The sequence below is a fragment of the Moschus berezovskii genome, chromosome 16 (genome assembly GCF_049115385.1).
Source record: "Moschus berezovskii isolate FMDL1 chromosome 16, NW_MosBer_1.0, whole genome shotgun sequence".
Classification (NCBI taxonomy): Eukaryota; Metazoa; Chordata; class Mammalia; order Artiodactyla; family Moschidae; genus Moschus; species Moschus berezovskii.
The window spans coordinates 12,325,604-12,345,039 of NC_142475.1; the positions used below are offsets into that span (position 1 = coordinate 12,325,604).

The window sequence follows — 19,436 nt, forward strand, 5'->3', positions numbered from 1 at the left end:
GAGAACATGAATAATTCTTATTTGTATCTAGTATTACGTTAGTAAAAGATTGTATTTCAAGCTAAAAACAAAACAAAGATCCTTAAAATCACTTCTGTAGATTTTACATAAGGAATTTGTAATCTATTTGGGAAGTAGTCTGGGCTGGAAACACAGATTTGGGAATCATCATAGATTACCCTAGGAGGATATACTAGGGTGTCTGGCATTGCATCCAAGAAACAGTGGCATGGAAGAGTCTGGTCTGAGAACCAGACTCGTAGAGTCATGATAGCTAAGGGGATAGAGGATGCCAGGTAGAGGGAATGGACGGTCCTGGGCTATAGCCCCGAAGTCCAGTGAGGTAACTGGAAGGTACTCAGCAGAGTATGCCGTTAGAAGTTCTTTATTTAGTTAGAGCCATTTCTTCTTCATGACATGGGGGATAGAAGCTGGATTTATAAGAGCATGTGGGGAGAGAGAGAATGAGTGATAGATCACAGCTGATTTGTTTTATTAATCAGTTATATAGGCTAATACGGTTGTGTGCAGAATTTTAGAATGTGGAACCTTGTGGAAGGGGGTGAGGTCTAATTCTGACTGTCTGAGGTGGAGAAGGGTGTTTAATCATGGAATTTCATACCTGTATAATATATGTATATTGTATGTAACATTTATATAAATCTTTTAGTTTTGTTATAGTTTATGTAAAACTTCTTTAGTAATATAGCATGCATATTATACTAATTGTTTATTGGATGTTTTTTAAAAATTGCAGGGAATTCCCTAGAGGTCCAGTTGTTTGGACTTAGGCTTCCATTGCAGGAGGCATGGGTTTGATGCCTGGTCAGGAAGATCCTCTGGAGAAGGGAATGTCAACCCACTCCAGTATTCTTGCCTGGCAAATCCCACGGACAGAGGAGCCTGGTGGGCTACAATCCATAGGGTTGCAAGAGTTGGATATGACTTAGCAACTAAACCACCATATATATCTGCACCACCATCACGGAGAACTAAGATCCTGCATGCCGTGTGGTGAAACCAAAATATATTTATATATATAAGAATTAAATATTTATTGGAATAAATCAATAATGCTGAAATGATAAGTAAAAAGGTGATAATCTAACCTCACTCCTCGAGATAGCCAGTGTTCACCATTTAAATTAATTCTTCTCAAAAAATAATTAATTCTTCTCTTTGTTCTGTACTTATAAAGACATTTTTCTCACTTCAGAGGAAAGGTGATTCAGACCATTCTGCTATTCTTTTTATAGGACTTTTCCCATGCTAAACAGCTATTTGCTGCTTGTTTGGAGTTGGTGACAGAATTCTCACCAAAACTTCGTCAGGTCATGCTGAATGAGATGCTGCTTTTGGATATTTATACGCATGAGGCTGGAACAGGGCAGTCAGGAGAGAGACCGCCTTCTGATCTTATCAGTAGGGTGCGAGGATGTCTGGAAATGAGGCTTCCCGGTAAGACACTTTCACAAAGCCACATTTCAGGACTGTAGTGCTCAGGTAACTGTGGGGAAGATTCTAAAAGAATGTTTACAGGACTTTTTAACCATCAAAGAAAAAATTAACTTTCTTTTAAAACAATTCAGATGTGGAGTTCACCCGAGAACATTGGGGTAAGTGTAGAAAACTCTTCTAGGACTGCCATATATTAGTACCAAAAACTTATTTGTTTACAGTTCTCGCAATGAGACGTCTGAAATCAGGGGGTCTGCAGGGCCATGCATGCTTCCTTTGAAGGCTGTTGCTCCTCTGTAGTCTCTAGTGGCTCCCAGCAGCCTTTGGCATTCCTGGGCTTGCAGCTGCCTCACTCATCTTTGTCTCTTTCACGTGGCCTTCTCGTGTGTGTGTGTGTGTGTGTGGCATTTTGTCTTTTTCATGTGGCCTTCTCGTGTGTGTGTGTCCGTCCGTGTCCCCATCCCTGTCCCCATCTGCCTCTCTGTAATGACACCAGTCACTGGATTTAGGGTCTGCCCTGATACAGTGTGACTTCATTTTAACTAACTTCATCTTCAGAGACCCAGTTTCTGAGTACGATCACCTTCTGAGGTTTGAGGTGGACATAAATTCTGAAGGGACACCTTTCAGCACACTATAGAAATTATATTGCAGTTTTAAGATATTCTGTTAGAAAAATGAAAATGTCCTTGAAGCTGCATGTTGAAGGTTTATTTCCTCATTGCTGCCATAGACAGCCCTCAAAATGATTGCCAGTGGGTCAGAATCTCGCTTATGGTCACTTTAGGAACAGGTTTGGCTGGTCCAAAAATGTTTTATGAAAAGGGGCTTAAATAAGAATTATCTGTGTTACATATAATCTTGCTAAGTTAAAGCAGTTTCTTAATTTTAAGTATTTTAATAATATTTAGAGCATTTCAATCATACTGTACACATTTAATACCAAAAACAGTAAAATTTATGTTGTAGAAGTATCAAGGAAGGTGCTAATAATGTGTCCAAACAAATGGCTGCTGGTTTTCTGGGGTCTTTTGAATTAATTGTTAACATTGTGTTTCCTTAAAGACATTACAACTTTTTAGCACTCTAGAGATAGATTTCCTTTGAGTCCATCAGTATCTTAATAAGAATTGACCTCATTAATATATACTGTCAACAGAGTGTTTTTTTTTTTAAAGGTTGAAGATTGTTTTTTTCATATGTGAGTTCTCTAAAATGAAAAGCAAAAAGAATTTTAAAAATCCTAACATCTATTGAGTCCTGGTAACTATATGTCAGACATTGTTCTAAGAACTTAGTACATAACTGATTTAGTCCTCTTGGCAGCTCTGTGAAGTAGCTTCTTCTTTAATTATCCCTGTTTTGTAAATCAAGAAACGAAGGTTAAAGAGGCCATGAAGTAAGAGATAAAACTGTGTTTTGAACTCATCAGTCCAACTTAACCCTACGCTTTTACTCTTTGAAATGATTGGCAATGCCTTCAAATAATTACAGTCTCTTTGTACTACCTTATTGTCATTTGAATAGTTTGGGGTTCACATACTTTTCCTTCCCTTCATCCTTCCTTCCTTCCCTCCCTTGACTTATTGAATGTTCTTCTGTTTTTCCCATGGTTTGTGTTGTCAACAGTGTTGGAAATGAGAAAGGAAAGGATGTACGGTTAGGAAGAGTGAGAAAATGATTGATCCCCACTGTGGATGCTAATTCTTCTCTAAGAACAATTGTGGACTCTCTAATGAGAAGTGCCCAGTGAAGAAAGGAAGCCTTGGAGCCAAATGCTGTCTGGCTTTCCTTTGGCAAAGAGTATAGTGAGCAATGCACAGTGACACGTTGTGTGCTGGGATATTAAATTCACTTCAGTCTTCATTCCTTCTTTAAGAAGATAATGCAAAGAGTGTGTTCTTATTTAATTTTGCTGTGTTCCTATGCCTCTTTTATGTCGTTTCCAATTGCTTTTTGGAATAAAGTGAGGTTTTAAACAAATAGCCACAAGTACAGACTTTTTAGAAAGACTGAAAAATCTAGCTTTCCCCATTTTAAGTATCAGCATTGTTATTTAGTATTCAGTGGGTTTCTTTTCCTCTTTCTTGAAATACATTAAAACCTGAGTATTGTATACTTTGAGCTACAAAAATTCAAATGTATTTAATATTAAAGTATATTTATTTCAAAGGAAATAATAGTCAAACAATTCTGAGTGACTTTTTTCCTCATATCTTTTTTATTTAAAATTGTTACTGGTATAATATTTTTTGAATGAGTGAATGATCTGTGTCATGAATATTTATCATGCTTTACTCAGAAAAATTACTAAAAATGAAAAACATTAGCTTAAACTTACTGCAGGTTTTACACATAGTTTACCTATTTCTGCACTCTAAATATGCTAGAAGGTTATACTGTACCATCATATATTTGTTTTGTTTGTGTGGTTATTCTGCGCACTGCTACTGCTGCTAAGTCACTTCAGTCGTGTCCGACTCTGTGTGACCCCATAGACGGAAGCCCACCAGGCTCCCCCGTCCCTGGGATTCTCCAGGCAAGAACACTGGAGTGGGCTGCCATTTCCTTCTCCAATGTGTGAAAGTGGAAAGTGAAAAGTGAAAGTGAAGTCGCTCAGTCGTGTCCGACCCTCAGCGACCCCACGGACTGCAGCCTACCAGGCTCCTCCATCCATGGGATTTTCTAGGCAATAGTACTGGAGTGGCTTGCCATTGCCTTCTCCGCTATTCTGCGCACATTTAAGTTATAAATTTGCAGAGGCTAGATACCAACTCCTACACTTCTACAATAGAGTATTAGGCATCTTAAGTTGTTATTAATAGAGAATATTGTTGATTAGTGTAGAAACTGTGGCAATCTATTGGAAAATATTAGACTTTCTAGAAGAAAAGTATTAAATGTTAGTGTTTTTCTATTTTTTTCATCTGTAACTATTGTTTTTCATTTACTCAACTGGAATCTGAGCAACTATTTGCTTTGTTCTTTTAATGTTATGATAGTAATTCCAACCACTTTCTTTGCTCTTCAGATATTCCTTTTCGTCAAGTTATTTCTGAGGAGTGTGTGGCTTTTATGTTAAACTGGAGGGAAAATGAATACCTTACTCTGCAAGTTCCTGCATTTCTACTTCAGAGTAATCCGTTTGTGAAGGTAATTCATGTTTAATCTAAATAAATTATTAAGGTGGGATTATTGGACTAGTTTCTTTAGATCTGTACTCCTTAGGGAACTTGTCCAGTTTCTAAGATTGAATATAAGTTTGGACAAATGCTTGTTGGTTTGTAGGTAAAAGTATACTTTTTGATAATTAAGGCACTTGAGTTTGCCCTCTCAATTTTTTTTTCTAGTACCATATAGTTATGAAAATGTAAGCAAAAATTAGTTAACAGACAACATTTTGGTATAATCTTAAACTAGTGAGAAGTTGGTTAGTTTTTCTGGCTTTGATTGATGTAGTCAGACGCTGACTTTAACTCTGGAGTACCTGGGGTAGACCTGAGGAAACCCCCAGGGATGAACTGCACCCATTTCCCTGTGAGCACCTTACCCTTCTTCAAAGCCTGTTGAAGTTTCTTAAGTTGATGCCTGATTCTTATTAGTGTGCGTGCAAAGTTGCTTTAGTCGTGTCCGACTCTTTGTGACCCTATGGACTACAGACAGCCAGGCTCGTCTGTCCATGGGGGTTCTCCAGGCAAGAATACTGGAATGGGTTGCCTTGCCCTCCTCCAGGGGATTTTCCCGACCCAGGGATTGAATCCAAGTCTCTTAAGTCTCCTGCACTGGCAGGTGGGTTCTTTACCACTAGTGCCACCTGGGAAGCCCCCCTTAATTAGTGCGCATGTTTGTTATTAGTAATTATTTCCATGTGAAAGAATTCATTCAGTGAATTCTGAATGACGGTATGTTTATTATTCTTTCTTAATTACATTTCTCCTGTGCCACTGAAAGTGGTACACTGTGCAGAGAACTTCAGAAATACGGAGGATGTTTTCCCTAAGAAGACACATCTTTCATTCGTTAATACTATGTTTGCCCTGAAGAAGCAGTGAGCTTTTCTCCCTTTCTGGTCTTACAGTTTAAAAAGAAGTTGTTTCATGATTTAAGATTTTTTATGTATGCATTTCATCCCAAGTTTCCTTATTCTTTTTCTAAAATGCTTATTTATTTATCTTTGTTGCTGCCCTTGGGATTTTTCTGGTTCTGACGATTGGGGGCTACTCTCTAGCTGCCGTTCAGGGGCTTCTCATCGTGGTGGCTTCTCTTGCTGCGGAGCACAGGTTCTGGGGCGCACGGCCTCTGTAATTGCAGCTCGTGGGCTTAGGTGCCCAGTGGCATGTGGGATCTTCCCTGACCAGATATCGTACTGGTATCCCCTGCATTGCAAGGCAGATTCTTAACCTCTGGACCACCAGGGAAGCCCTTATGCTTTTCTTAATGCTTGTATTACCTTTTGTTATTCTTATCTGCCCTCATCTCGTCTTTAATACATAGTCCCTTAAAGTGATGGCTATCTGGGGTCCTTGCAAGATTGTTCTAGTTTTTTACATTTGTCTTCGGTTATTTGTTTCTTTCTTTTTATTTCATGTATGTTCTTTGAAAAACTGAGCTCATTTTATTTCAGCCCTTTGGAATCTTACTGATTTTTTTGATTTTCCCTCCTTTTTTGTTTTCTTTCTGATTGTTCATAAAAATATATTGTTCTCCCTGAATTATCCTTCTCTTTGTAATTTCAGACTTTGGATTATATTTGTGTTTTTAGTCAGCTTTCTGAGATAGGAGTTCCTCATGTTCAGGGAATTTTTCTGATTATGCCTAGCAGTCTCTTAGCCTTTAGTAAGCCCTCAGATGAGAGAACCGTTTTGTTTCAAGATTGTCATGTCCACTTAGAATGGTGGTTTGGTATTAAGATAGTGCCTTAGCTTCTCTCTGTTCATCTTAGCAGTGAATTGGGTGGAGCCATGCACCAGAGAGGTTGGCCGCGCATTTGAGGGCCTGCAGTGCAGAGGTTGTGTTGTCGGTTACCTAACCCTGGGCTTGGTTAGCCCCTGCCTCCTGCGCTTGCCCCACATCTGGCTGCAGAGGAGGAAGGGTAAGGGGTGACCTTGCTGCAGGGCCATTCAGGCTTCTTGTTGTCTCATCTGGGTTAGGGTTTTGCCTGCCTCCTTCCCTCACCGGCCCCTTGTTCCCTTGTTAGCGTAGAGGAGAAAGTAGAGAAGTCTGGAGTGTGGGATGTGTATTAAAAATTATACAGTGTAGAGCACCTTTCTGGAGAAGGCAATGGCAAGCCACTCCAGTACTCTTGCCTAGAAAATCCCATGGATGGAGGAGCCTGGTGGGCTGCAGTCCGTGGGGTCGCTAAGGGTCGGACACGACTGAGCGACTTCACTTTCACACATTGGAGAAGGAAATGGCAACCCACTCCAGTGTTCTTGCCTGGAGAATCCCAGGGACAGGGGAGCCTGGTGGGCTTCCGTCTATGGGGTCACACAGAGTCGGACACGACTGAAGTGACTTAGCAGTAGCAGCAGCAGAGCACCTTTCAGACTTGGAATTTCATGTGGAATATAAATATACATGCATAGAGAAGAGTCTGGAAGGATATTAATAGTCATTATCCCTGGGTAGTGAAACAGTAAGTGATTTAAATCAATTTTATTTTCCATTCTATTTCACGTTTTATTTCTTTAAATATCCGTTTATCACAAAAAGGAAAGACGAAGCCCTTAAGCGTATGACTAAAGATGACCTTTTGAAATAGTAAAAAGCTGTCCAGCCTCCCTCGCGGATCAGGGTGGGGGTAGCGTAGGAAAATATATAGCGTTGATGGGCACTTGGATTATAGGAGACTGGCTGGTGGGAGGAGGAGAGAGGTTGGTGCTCACTTAGGTCGCAGTGGTGCAGGACAAAGGCCCCAGCTTTGACTGAGCCTGCCCGGCCTCGTACGGTGCCGGAGCCGCTCCTTCCCCCCTGTCCTCCAGCCTGTCCACGGTGCCAGTGCGCTCCCAGCCCCGTCCTCACGGTGCTTTCTCACGCTCCTGCACTTCTGCCCAGGTCTGTGCTGTGTGTTCATTCCGGATCCTTCCTCCACCTTAGGTTGTGAAGGCTGCCTTTGTTCAGATCAGTCCCTTTAAGTAATCTGTGCTGCCTTAATTCTGCCTCCTCACATCAACAGTAGTTACAGCCCCAGTCGCTACCATTTTCCTTAGGGAAGAGTTGCTCTAAATCTTGTTCCTCTGTTCTGCCAACTTCAGTGTCCATGTTTTTTCCTCATTTTTTTCATTAAAATAATGTGTGGGTGTAAGTGAAATTTAACCACTATTTTAATCTTATCTCTGGGCTTTTACAGTTAACGTTTTCATGTATATATTCCATTACAGACTTTTTTTTTTTGAGTGGGATCATACTAAGTATATTCAGCAACTTTTGTTCCCCCACTTAATAGCATGTCTCTCTGCATTACTTCAGTTTTACTCTCATTAGACTATGCTGTTTTTGTTCTCCTTAGACTGGTTGTTTAGAAACAAGAAGGTTTGTAATGTGGTGGAACCAGAGGATCCTCTTCCCAGATCTGACTCAGATCTGTCAGTGGACAGTGAACTCTAAATTCCTTGGTGGTCGAATAGAGGCCAGCATCAAAGAACCGTGCTTCGTGTGTGCAGGCAGTTTTGATCTTTCTTCAAATGTTCCTCAGTGATAGAAATAGCATGTATGACATTACAGATTATCTTTTGTGTGTTTTCTGTTTTTCATGTTATAGCTTGGACAGCTTTTAGCAGCTACATGCAAAGAACTTCCAGGCCCTAAAGAAAGTAGACGAACTGCTAAAGACCTTTGGGAAGTTGTGGTTCAGATCTGTAGTGTGTCCAGTCAACACAAACGAGGAAATGATGGCAGAGTTAGTTTAATAAAGCAGAGGGAATCTACATTAGGTATAATGTATCGGTATGTTTCTATTAGTTTGTTTTTTAAGTTATTTATACTATTTTGTACTATTTTAAGAATGTCGGTCATTATCCTAGTGTATCATAAAAATGGACAATGTAAGAATTCTCTGGTGCTGATCTCGGATGGACTTGTCTAATAGCACCACCTTAGGAAATACCTGTTTATATATAGTTACTTTAAGGAACTACCTGTTAATTGTCTAATATAATCAAACCTGAATTCAAAGTCAACAGTGTTTGGTTGGATAGTACTGAAGATGTCACATGTAATTAAAACAGGAAAGACATTTTGTTAGGTTAGTGTGACGATAGAATATTACACTCTTTTATACATGTAGAACTGGAAAATGAGGAATAGACCTTCGCCTAGAATTTACTTTCTTGTTTTTATTTTGAGTTTCTTGTATTAAACGTATATACAAAAATTTGTGTTTTTATAGGAGTGAACTGCTTTCTTTCCTCAAAAGATTAAGGGTAAGTTTTGTAGAAGTGGGTCTAACTACTGGTGCTGACTTCTGAGGATATAATAAAATATTGAGTGTTAAAATGCTGATTATTTAATCTGTTAATGTGCTTTTTATCTTCAGTGATCATTTTTTTGAGGATGGGATAGTCTGAATGGAGAAGTTTATTTTTCATTTACCTTACTCTGTTTTAGTGAGTACAATAGGTGTTTTTAAATTTTAAAGGAGTCTTCATAATAGGGCTAGATGTGTAAATCCTAACTTTAATTCTTGATAGGATTAATATCATATTTGTTTGTTGGGCATAGATTCCACTCTTTAAATTCCATTCTGTAAATATTATTAACTGTGCCACACAGCTTGTGGGATCTTAGTTCTCCCACCAGGGATCAAACCTGTGCCCCCTGCAGTGGAAGCGTGGAGTCTTAACCACTGGACCACCAGGAAAGCCCCTGACTATTAGTTTGAGAATTAAAAAGCCAATTTTTTTAGAGGTAGCTGGAAGTACTAGTGGGAAGGAGTTCTATTTATTCAATTTCAAAAGACGTGGGAGGACAGACACCTAAATTTGATCATTGTTGTGTTAATTGTGTGTTGTGATTTCTTTCATGAGATTAATGTTAATCTCTAGTGTACTCTTAACTAAAGCAGGTGATAACTTTCAAAAGTGTAAGAATGTTTTGAAGGAAAGTATTGGTATCCTTGAAGCTGGTAGAGAAATACTAAGATATATGTAATTAAGGATTCTTTGTTTTCTTTCTCATAGGAACCATTGGTTTTGACTATTATTTTGTCACTCTTTGTGAAACTTCACAATGTTCGGGTCAGTATTTCATAATATCATCTCAAAAAAAATCTTTGAAAGTTCTTTTTAAATCACAATTTTTTTTTCTTTTTTTTAAAAATAAGGAGGACATTGTGAATGATATTACAGCTGAACATATTTCTATCTGGCCATCCTCCATCCCCAAGTAAGAAGTATTACAGCTTACATTTTATTAAATTGTTTATATATTTAATATATATATAAAGTATACTGACTGATATAGATAACCTTGAATAATTTGATTAAAAGACTGCAATTTGTTGCAACTCTATAGCCAACTTCATATTTTTCTATTACAATAATGATCTTCCTAAAAATTATGCATCAGGCATAACTAAGTAAGAGCTGAAGTGTACTAGCCTTAGGTTGAATGTGGACTGTCTTTCAGTAGTCCTGATTTCTTGTCAGTTGTGGAATTAGAAAATAGAGGCTTACGAAAGGATGACTTTCTATCTGCTTTTTCTAAACTGATTGTCAGAGGTCCCCAGCTCTTTTTAGTTACCTGAAGAAATTATTTTAGTTACTTTAAGAACTCTTCTTTCTTTTATCACCTGAGAACCACAGAAAGAGCTAGATGACTAAGGACAACTAAGGGGAGAAGAAAATGTTCTTCCTTTTCTGGAAGAAGAAACCATTTACATTTTCCTCTTCCCACAGATGCCAGCTTCTTATTCAGGAGAGTCCATTTGTTTCCTCACAGAAATTATGCTTCCTTTTCTTCCCTAGTCCCTAGTCATCTTCTTATGTCTGAAGGGCAGGCACAGAAATCTAGGCCATATTTTATTGCTCTTAATAAAGGCATCTCTGAAGAAGAAAAGATTGTAGTAGGTAGGTAAACAGTCTTAGAGATCGGAAGCTCTCTCGGACAGGGATTTTGGAGGATCCAAAGTGGTGAGTGACCTTTGCCGCCACTTAGAAGGCCTGGTTCCCAAAGCAGCACCGTGCTTCCTGAAGCGAATAGCTGCAGATTTTTTATGTAAAATTGGTATATTAGGTAGCAGTCCATTAATCAGGTAGAGATCATTTTGCCTTTTTTTTTGGTTTTTGACTGTGTTGCGTCTTCATTGTGGTGCCCAGGCTTTCTCCAGCAGTGGTGCGAGGGCTCTGTTTGCAGAGCGTGGCTCTGAAGCCTGCGGGCTCACCATTTGTGGCATGGGGGCTTAGTTGTGCTGTGTTATGTGGGATCTTAGTTCCACAATCAGGGCTCGAACATGTGTCCCCTGCTTTGAGACGCTGGGGAAATCCCCATTTGCCTTTGGTTATGGTAAGTCTTAGGTGTTACTTCTTCAGCCTAAGTTTAGATTGTAAAGTACTGATTGATTTTTTTCAGTGTGTGTTTATAAATGAGGCAGTAGTTTGTCACAGAGGTTCCGAGCCAGACTCGGAGAGCTTGAGTCCCAGCCTGTCCACTGACCAGACATATGACCTCGGGTTAGTTGCTTTCTGTGTCAGTCTCCTCATCTGTAAAATGGATATGGGAACAGTAGCCACCCTGTGAGGGTAATCCATGTTCTCAGCTGTTTACAGTGATTACTGCTACATAGTAGGCTTCGCTATTTCTGTTTTCATGATAAAATTATTCTAATGTGAATTAACATGGAGAAAATAAGATATGACTAAATGTTTGACCAGAGACTTTTCTCTTGAGCAAGAGTCTTTTTTGAGTCCAAGAATAGTGTGAGGATGTCATAGATTAAATATTACTGCTTTATTAAAATTGTTTGACATATAGTACCAGTTCTTAAAGTCAACATTTTACAAATTTCTAGAAATTATAAACTAGTTAAACTTATTTGTGCTGTGCTTAGTCGCTCAGTCGTGTCCAACTCTTTGTGACGCCATGGACTGTAGCCCGCCAGGCTCCTCTGTCCATGGGATTCTCCAGGCAGGAATCCTGGAGTGGGTTGCCGTGCCCTTCTCCAGGGGATCTTCCCAACCCAGGGATTGAACACAGGTCTCCAGCATTGAAGGCGGATTCTTTACTGTCTGAGCCACCAAGGAAGCCCTTAACTTATTTAAATAATTGTAAATAAATTAGTTGTAGGCGTCCCTGTTGGCTCAGCAGTAAGGAATGCACCTGCAGTGCAGGAGCTGCAGGAGACGTGGGTTCGACTCCTGGGTTGGGAAGATCCCCTGGAGAAGGGCATGGCTGTCCACTCCAGGATTCTTGCCTGGAGAATCCCATGGACAGAGGAGCTTGGCAGGCTCAGTCCATATGGTCGCAGAGAGTTGGGCATGACTGAAGTGACTTATCACAGGGAGTTCCCTAGTGATCCGGTGGTTAAAAATCTGCCTGCCAGTGCAGGGGACAAGGTTCAGGAAGGTTCCCTGGTCCCAGAAGACCCCCCATGCCAAGGGCAACTAAGCCAGTGTGCCAAAACTACTGAGCCTACAAGCTGCAACTACTGAAAGCCTGTGTGCTCTAGGGCCTGCAAGAGGCAACAAGAGAGGCCAGCGCAATGAGAAGCCCGCACACCTTGACTCCAGAGCGATTCCTGCTCTCTGCAGCTAAATAAAGCCCACTTGCAAAAATGAAGACCTAGTGCAGCCAAAGATAAATAAGTTGTAAACAAACAGTGGATGTTTGCTATTCGCACCATGATACTTTCCCGCTACACTGGGAACAGTGGTGAATTATAGTAAAATTTAGCTCCTCAGGGCAACAGAGATTGCCCCTGTCTAAGTTCATCTTGTAAGTGATAGAGCCAGGACTTGAACTGTAGTATGCTTCCGAATCAAAAGCCTGTTTTTCCTACCGTTTGGTCTCATTGCTTCCGGGAGGTAGGACTTGTGGTTATGTTTCTTGGGTGCTGGCCTGGCTTTTATCCTCACACTTCTGTCTCCTTATTCTGTGTCTCAGAATTTCCAGGTTTAACCGGGCTCAGAGCAGCTGGCCCCATTCCCTTCTCATTTTTTGGATTCTTCATTGCTTCCAAATGCATTGCAGAGATAACACTTGCTATATATCTCGCCCCTAACCCAGTAAAACATCTAATCCAGAGGAGTTAGTTACTCTTTTAAGAAGCCACAAGATAGACTTAAAGCCACATATAGCAGTATTGTTGGTGTTTGAACCCTTGTTTTTGGTAGCTTTCTCTAGATGTACAGAACTTAAACATTTGGAAAATTTTTATGAGTATATCTCTTTATAATTTTGTTGCCTTATAAGTTATGCATAAAAAGTGGAGATAGGGTTATATCATGCCACCTTTTTGTGCTTTACATTGTAAAATGTTTAAAGATACTCTTAGAGTGGCCTAGTTTACCTTTGGCATTTTGGGGAAGGGAAACAAAAATCAGATTGTTTTCAGTCCCATATAAAAAGTTAGCTGATCACACGTCCTCCGACTTAGTTGTTTTGATAGTTTTAAAATGTTTACTGCTAGTAATATTTAGCATTGTATTTATGATCACTTAAATTTTGACTCATTGTTTGTTTGTTTTAATAAATGTGTGTATAGAATGTGAAGTTGACTCCTAAATTATGTTTATTTTCTTCACTGTAGCCTCCAGTCAGTGGATTTTGAAGCTGTAGCGATCACAGTGAAAGAGCTAGTTCGGTATGCCCTCAGTATAAACCCAAACAACCACTCCTGGTTAATTATTCAGGCAGACATTTATTTTGGTAAGTGACATGTATCACTGCTTTGTGTTTTGTGTTTGTAGCTCTTTTAGAAGTGAACATAAATGTGTTATACTTACTATTACAGTACTTTATTAAACTTGTCTTGTTTTTGACATCCTCTAACTCTTCTTCCAAGAAGAAATTGAGAGTAATTGTTACTGTTAAATGTATGCATTTTTCTGAGTCTTTGATTCAGATGTTTTAAATTTTATGTTGACCACCTTTTTTCTGTTGATTTTTTTCCCATAGTAAGTGATCATCTGAACAGTTGGTAAAACATTCTTAGGAGGCTAAAGTTTAAAGGTTCTCAAATATGCCCAGGCACTCTTGATAATTATTTGCGTTCATGGGAAGAGAATTGGCGCCGCCCAGTTTTAGCAGTAATTAACTCAGGGCCAGTCTTATTTCATCTGTGCGCTCACCTACATCATATTGCCCTCTTCTGGATTATTTTTGAAACAAACAATGGCCAATTAAAAAATATGTCTTATTTTTGGCTGTGCTGGGTCTTCATTGCTGTTTGAGGGCTTTTCTCTATTTGCAAAGAGCAGAGGCTGCTCTCCAGTTGTAATGCTCGGGCTTCTCATCGCGGTGGCTTCTCTTGGAACAGAGCCCGGGCTCCAGAGCCTGTGGGCTTCAGTAGTTGCTGCATGTGGGCTCAGTCGCTGAGACTGCAGGCAGGCTCAGTGGGTGTGGTGCCTGGGTGTAGTCACCCCCAGGCATGTGGGATCTTCCTGGATCGGGGATGGAGCCAGTGTCCCCTGCATTATTGCAGGGCGGAATCTTAACTACTGGACCACCAGGGAAGCCCAATAATTGCCAATTTTAATGCTTATGGTTACCCTAGCCCCGCAAAGAATTTATTTTCAGGATCTTAATATCTTTATTCAGGGTAAATTTTCTGATTCTGAACTATCTCAGAAAATAAGGTCTGTTTCTAGTATAGGCATTTGAGAAATAAATGCCTCCAGGTACTAAGTTCTGTACTAGTAAGTTTGACAAGAAATCTGAGGTAAAATTTTGTCTAATCAGTCTTAGAAAAACATCTATATAGGGCTTCTTTAAAGTGGTTGAAATAATAATAAAGCCAATTTTTCTCATTCTTGTCCTGGCTAAGCGTTAGCCCTAGGTCTGTGGTTTGAATCTGCTTTGTCACACATGAGGTAATAATACCTGACCCTTGACAAAAGAGGCCCTGTCTTTTTAGCTGCATATTTAATGACAGATCATCTTTATCTCTGTTTTCTGCTTCAAGCAACAAATCAGTATTCAGCAGCTCTTCACTATTACCTCCAGGCAGGAGCTGTGTGCTCTGATTTCTTTAACAAGGCTGTGCCCCCAGATGTTTATACAGACCAGGTAAAAGTTGTTGTGCGCTTGCTTGCTTCTTGTGTGTCTGAAAACATTTTCCTGGGCCTCTTTTTGCCTGAGTTTCTTCATTTCCATAAATGTGGTAACTCCAAATGGATTGATTGCTCTAGGTCAGACCGCCTTCATGGTTCCAGTGCCCACAGCCATTGCTGATTTGATTTCCCCAAACACCTCAAACGCAGCCTCTCCACAGCTGGTTCAGCAGCTTACTCCACCAGTCTCTCCTCCTGATGACCTTCCCACACCAGAGCAAAAACATAAACCCCCACTGAAATAGCAGTCAACTCTGTTCTGCCCTTTGAGTTGACCAGGCATAAATCCTGAGTGTCATCCTCTTTTCTAATCCTTCCACCAATATCCACTCAACCTTTAATGTTGATTCTGTCTCTTCAGTCTCAAATTTTATTCATTTTCTCCCAATATGCTCTACTCTTTCCTCTGGCTTCGGCTGCCAATATCATAATGTCATAAATGGCATTTTTTAATACTTATAATGACTTGAAATAGGATTTAAAATCTTTTAATAATTAGGTTTTTAAAATTAGAAGCTCTGTTTTTTTAGAGCAGTTTTAGATTCACAACAAAATTGAGTGAAAAATAATAGAGTTCTTTTATTCTTCCTATCCCTGCACATGTACAACCTACCTTATGATTGACATCCCACCTCAGAGTGGCACATTTGTTACAATTGTTATAAGTTAGTTTTTTAAAATAATCAGAATTTTGTTTTTGTAGGTAATAAAACGAATGATAAAGTGCTGTTCTTTGCTGAATTGCCACACACAGGTTAGTTTATAAAATTATGGTGTTGGTCTATTGTCTTGTAAGTTAGAGTTTATAGTAAATACAAGGCATTGCACTGGGAAGTATTATCCATGTCATAATTCCTTACATTTATGGCATTTAAGAATTTGGCGTGATCTTAATATTTTTTTTAATAGTTTACAGAATTTTAACCAAAATGGAAGTGTGGGTTACAAAACATTGGCCTTTGAACCTCATAAATAGAAAAGCCATTCTCAAGTATGTCTTATATTTAAGAGTAGATATGTGCATTAATCATTGTGTGTGTGTGACTCTCTGAGTCGTGTCTGACTCTTTGTGACCCCATGGACTATAGCTTGCCAGGGTCCTCTCTCCATGGCATTCTCCAGGCAAGAATATTGGAGTGAATAACCATTGCCTTCTCCAGTGATCTTCCTGACCCAAGGATTGAACCCAGGTCTCTTGCATTGCAGGCAGATTCTTTACCATCTGAGCCACCAGGGAAGTTCCATATTAATCATTCAGTTCAGTTCAGTTGCTCAGTTGTGTCCGACTCTTTGCAACCCCATGAATCACAGCACGCCAGGCCTCCCTGTCCATCACCAACTCCCGGAGTTCACTCAAACTCATGTCCATCACGTCGGTGATGCCATCCAGACCTCTAGAAGATTCTAAATAATGGCTTGCATATTGAGGTCTTTTCACTTGGTAAGTGGAAGCACAGATTGTTTCCACTTCTTTGTGCGCTGGTGGTGGTTAGGCTTACTGCCTTTCAGTTTCAATCCCCTCTTCCTGTATCCCTCAGTTCAGTTCAGTCGCTCAGTCGTGTCCGACTCTCCGCGACCCCATGAATCACAGCACGCCAGGCCTCCCTGTCCATCACCAACTCCTGGAGTTCACCCAGACTCATGTCCATAGAGTGGGTGAGGCCATCCAGCCATCTCATTCTCTGTCGTCCCCTTCTCCTCCCGCCCCCAACCTTTCCCAGCATCAGAGTCTTTTCCAGTGAATCAACTCGTCACATGAGGTGGCCAGAGTATTGGAGTTTCAGCTTTAGCATCAGTCCCTCCAATGAACACCCAGGATTGATCTCCTTTAGAATGGACTGGTTGGATCTCCTTGCAGTCCAAGGGACTCTCAAGAGTCTTCTCCAGCACCACAGTTCAAAAGCATCAATTCTTCGGCGATCAGCCTTCTTCATAGTCCAACTCTCACATCCATACATGACCACAGGAAAAACCATAGCCTTGACTAGACGGACCTTGGTTGGCAAAGTAATGTCTCTGCTTTTTAATATACTATCTAGGTTGATCATAACTTTCCTTCCAAGGAGTAAACGTCTTTTAATTTCATGGCTGCAGTCAGCATCTGCAGTGATTTTGGAGCCCAAAAAAATAAAGTCTGACACTGTTTCCACTGTTTTTCCATCTATTTCCCATGAAGTGATGGGACCAGATGCCATGATATTTGTTTTCTGAATGTTGAGCTTCAAGCCAACGTTTTCACTCTCCTCTTTCACTTTCATCAAGAGGCTTTTGAGTTCCTCTTCACTTTCTGCCATAAGGGTGGTGTCATCTGCATATCTGAGGTTATTGATATTTCTCCCAGCAATCTTGATTCCAGCTTGTGCTTCTTCCAGCCCAGCGTTCCTCATGATGTACTCTGCATATAAGTTAAATAAGCAGGGTGACAATATACAGCCTTGACGTACTCCTTTTCCTATTTGGAACCAGTCTGTTGTTCCATGTACAGTTCTGACTGTTGCTTCCTGACTTGCATACATTAGGGAAACGTAAATAAGCACCACAATGAGATATCACTTCACACTTATAAGGAGGCAGTAATTGAAAGACAGAAACAAGTATTGGTGAAGCTGTGGAGAAATTAGAACCCTCATATCGCTGGTAGGAATATACAGTGGGGCAGCCTTTTTTGAAAACAATTTGCTGCCTGCTCAAGAAAGTAAACATCAAATTCCCTACCATATGACCCAGCAGTTTCACTCATAAGTATATATCCAGCAAAACTGAAAACATGTCCACAAAAGAATTTATATGTGAAATGTTTATAGCATAGCACATTCATTATTCATAATAGACAAAAAGTGGAAACAACCCAAATGTCCATCTGCTGATGAATGGATAAACAAAAATTGGTATATTTATATAGTGAAATATTCTTCAGCCATGAAAAGGGATGAAGTACTGATATATGCTACAACAGAGATGAATCCTGTTTTATGTTGAGTTAAAAAAAAAAGCCAGATACAAAAAGCTTTGTTTTGTATAATCGCTTTGTATGAAATGTCCAGAATAAGCAAATCTGTATAGTCAGTGTATGTTAGTGGTTGTCAGAGACTGGGAGATAAGGAGGTAGGAGAGAACTGGAGAGGGACTGCTAATGGATATGGAGTTTTTTCCCCTGGGGTAGGGTAATGAAATGTTGTGGAATTGTAGTGGTGATAGTTGTACAATTTTGTGAATATAGTAAAAACCACTGAATTTTATACTCTGAAAGGGTTCATATTTTGGTATGTGAATAATAATTTTTAAATTGCTATAAATATTTAAGGAAGAGATTAGCATTATGACCTACATACCTGGTTGAAATGGATCTGTCTATAATCTTAAGCAGACAGGCAGCTTACATTTTGCCAAAATGATCTTCTGTACTTGCCAGCTGTGAAAGGTCTGATTGGGTGTTCTGTATGTCCTTGAACATTTAACACTTTTGTCAGTTTTCCATTCCCTTTGATTTTCTAAACCAGCCTTTTGCCACCCTCTCATTCAAGTAGAGCTCTAAAAATTTTATGATTTAAGTTACTGGTGAAGAAAATATTGGGCAGACAATTGTGTAAGGATTTTTGCCATTAAGATTGGATGGATTCCATACGAGCTGATTCATTCAGCCTGATCTTCAAGGCCTCTTAAGTTAGAGAATATATTCTTGACATAGGGCTTCCCTGGTGGCTCAGGTGGTAAAGAATCCCCCTGCATTGCGGGAGAGCAGGATTCAAACCCTGAGTTAGGAACATCCCCTGGAGGAGGGCATGGCAACCACTCCAGTATTCTTGCCTGAAGAATCCCATGGAAGGAGCCTGGGATTCAGACTCCTTCAGGAGCCTGGGCTACAGACCATGGGGTCACCAAGAGCTGGACACGACTGAGTGACAAAGCTCACATTCTTGACAAAAACTATCCCTGCAAAACCAGGAGTCATTGTAGACACTAATTACATGAAACCATTCCCCCCCTCAAACTTTAAACTTTTTATTTTGTATTGGGGAATAGCTGATTAACGATGTTGTGGTAGTTTCAGGTGAATGGTGAAGGGACTCAGCCATACATATATTCTCCCCTAAAGCCCCCACCCATCCAGACTGGCATGTAACATCGAGCAGAGTTCCATGTGCTATACAATAGGTCCTTGTTCGTTACTTATCCATTTTAAATACAGCAGTGTGTACATGACCTTCCCTAAATCCCTAACTATTCCTTCCCCACAGCAACCATAAGTTCAGTATGTGAAACCATTTTTAATTCTTTTGTTTATGTAGGTGGCAATTTTATGTCAGTTCCTCAGAGAGATTGACTACAAAACAGCCTTTAAATCACTGCAGGAACAAAACAGGTATGAATGGTTTTTAAAATAAAGTTGAAATTTTCTGCTTAAGGAAGATGAAATAACTGAATTCTGTTTTTCAGTCATGATGCAATGGACTCCTACTATGACTACATATGGGATGTTACCATTTTGGAATATTTGACTTGTATCCTTTAATTAACATATGTGTGTGTTATAGAACAGTTCATTTTCTGTAAATTAAAGAAGTATTTAATATTGTGTATTTTCTAAATAAAAAATGAACAGTACAGAGACTCTATCATGATATGTAATCGTGTTAAATTTATTATTCTTAACTGATTCATTTAGATCTTCATCATAAAAGAGGAGAGACAGATAAAAGACAAATTGCAGTA

The 19,436-nt window shown here is 39.8% G+C and overlaps 1 protein-coding gene across 4 annotated transcripts in view; it reads left to right on the forward strand.

The window, feature by feature from the left end:
• The window catches only part of INTS8 (integrator complex subunit 8), a 46,902-nt gene that overhangs the window by 23,753 nt on the left and 3,713 nt on the right, over positions 1-19,436 (forward strand). For 3 of the 4 annotated variants that reach the window (XM_055432563.2, XM_088844672.1, XM_055432564.2), the window contains 12 exons: positions 1,257-1,458; positions 4,490-4,611; positions 8,219-8,403; positions 8,846-8,879; positions 9,636-9,692; positions 9,779-9,840; positions 13,202-13,320; positions 14,576-14,679; positions 15,427-15,477; positions 19,013-19,086; positions 19,161-19,225; positions 19,390-19,433. In XM_055432563.2, coding sequence (XP_055288538.1) covers positions 1,257-1,458; positions 4,490-4,611; positions 8,219-8,403; positions 8,846-8,879; positions 9,636-9,692; positions 9,779-9,840; positions 13,202-13,320; positions 14,576-14,679; positions 15,427-15,477; positions 19,013-19,086; positions 19,161-19,225; positions 19,390-19,433 — 1,119 coding nt within the window. Of the gene's footprint in view, positions 1-1,256; positions 1,459-4,489; positions 4,612-8,218; positions 8,404-8,845; positions 8,880-9,635; positions 9,693-9,778; positions 9,841-13,201; positions 13,321-14,575; positions 14,680-15,426; positions 15,478-19,012; positions 19,087-19,160; positions 19,226-19,389; positions 19,434-19,436 lie in introns of those variants that run through there. The other variant, XR_016039332.1, reaches the window with a different exon arrangement.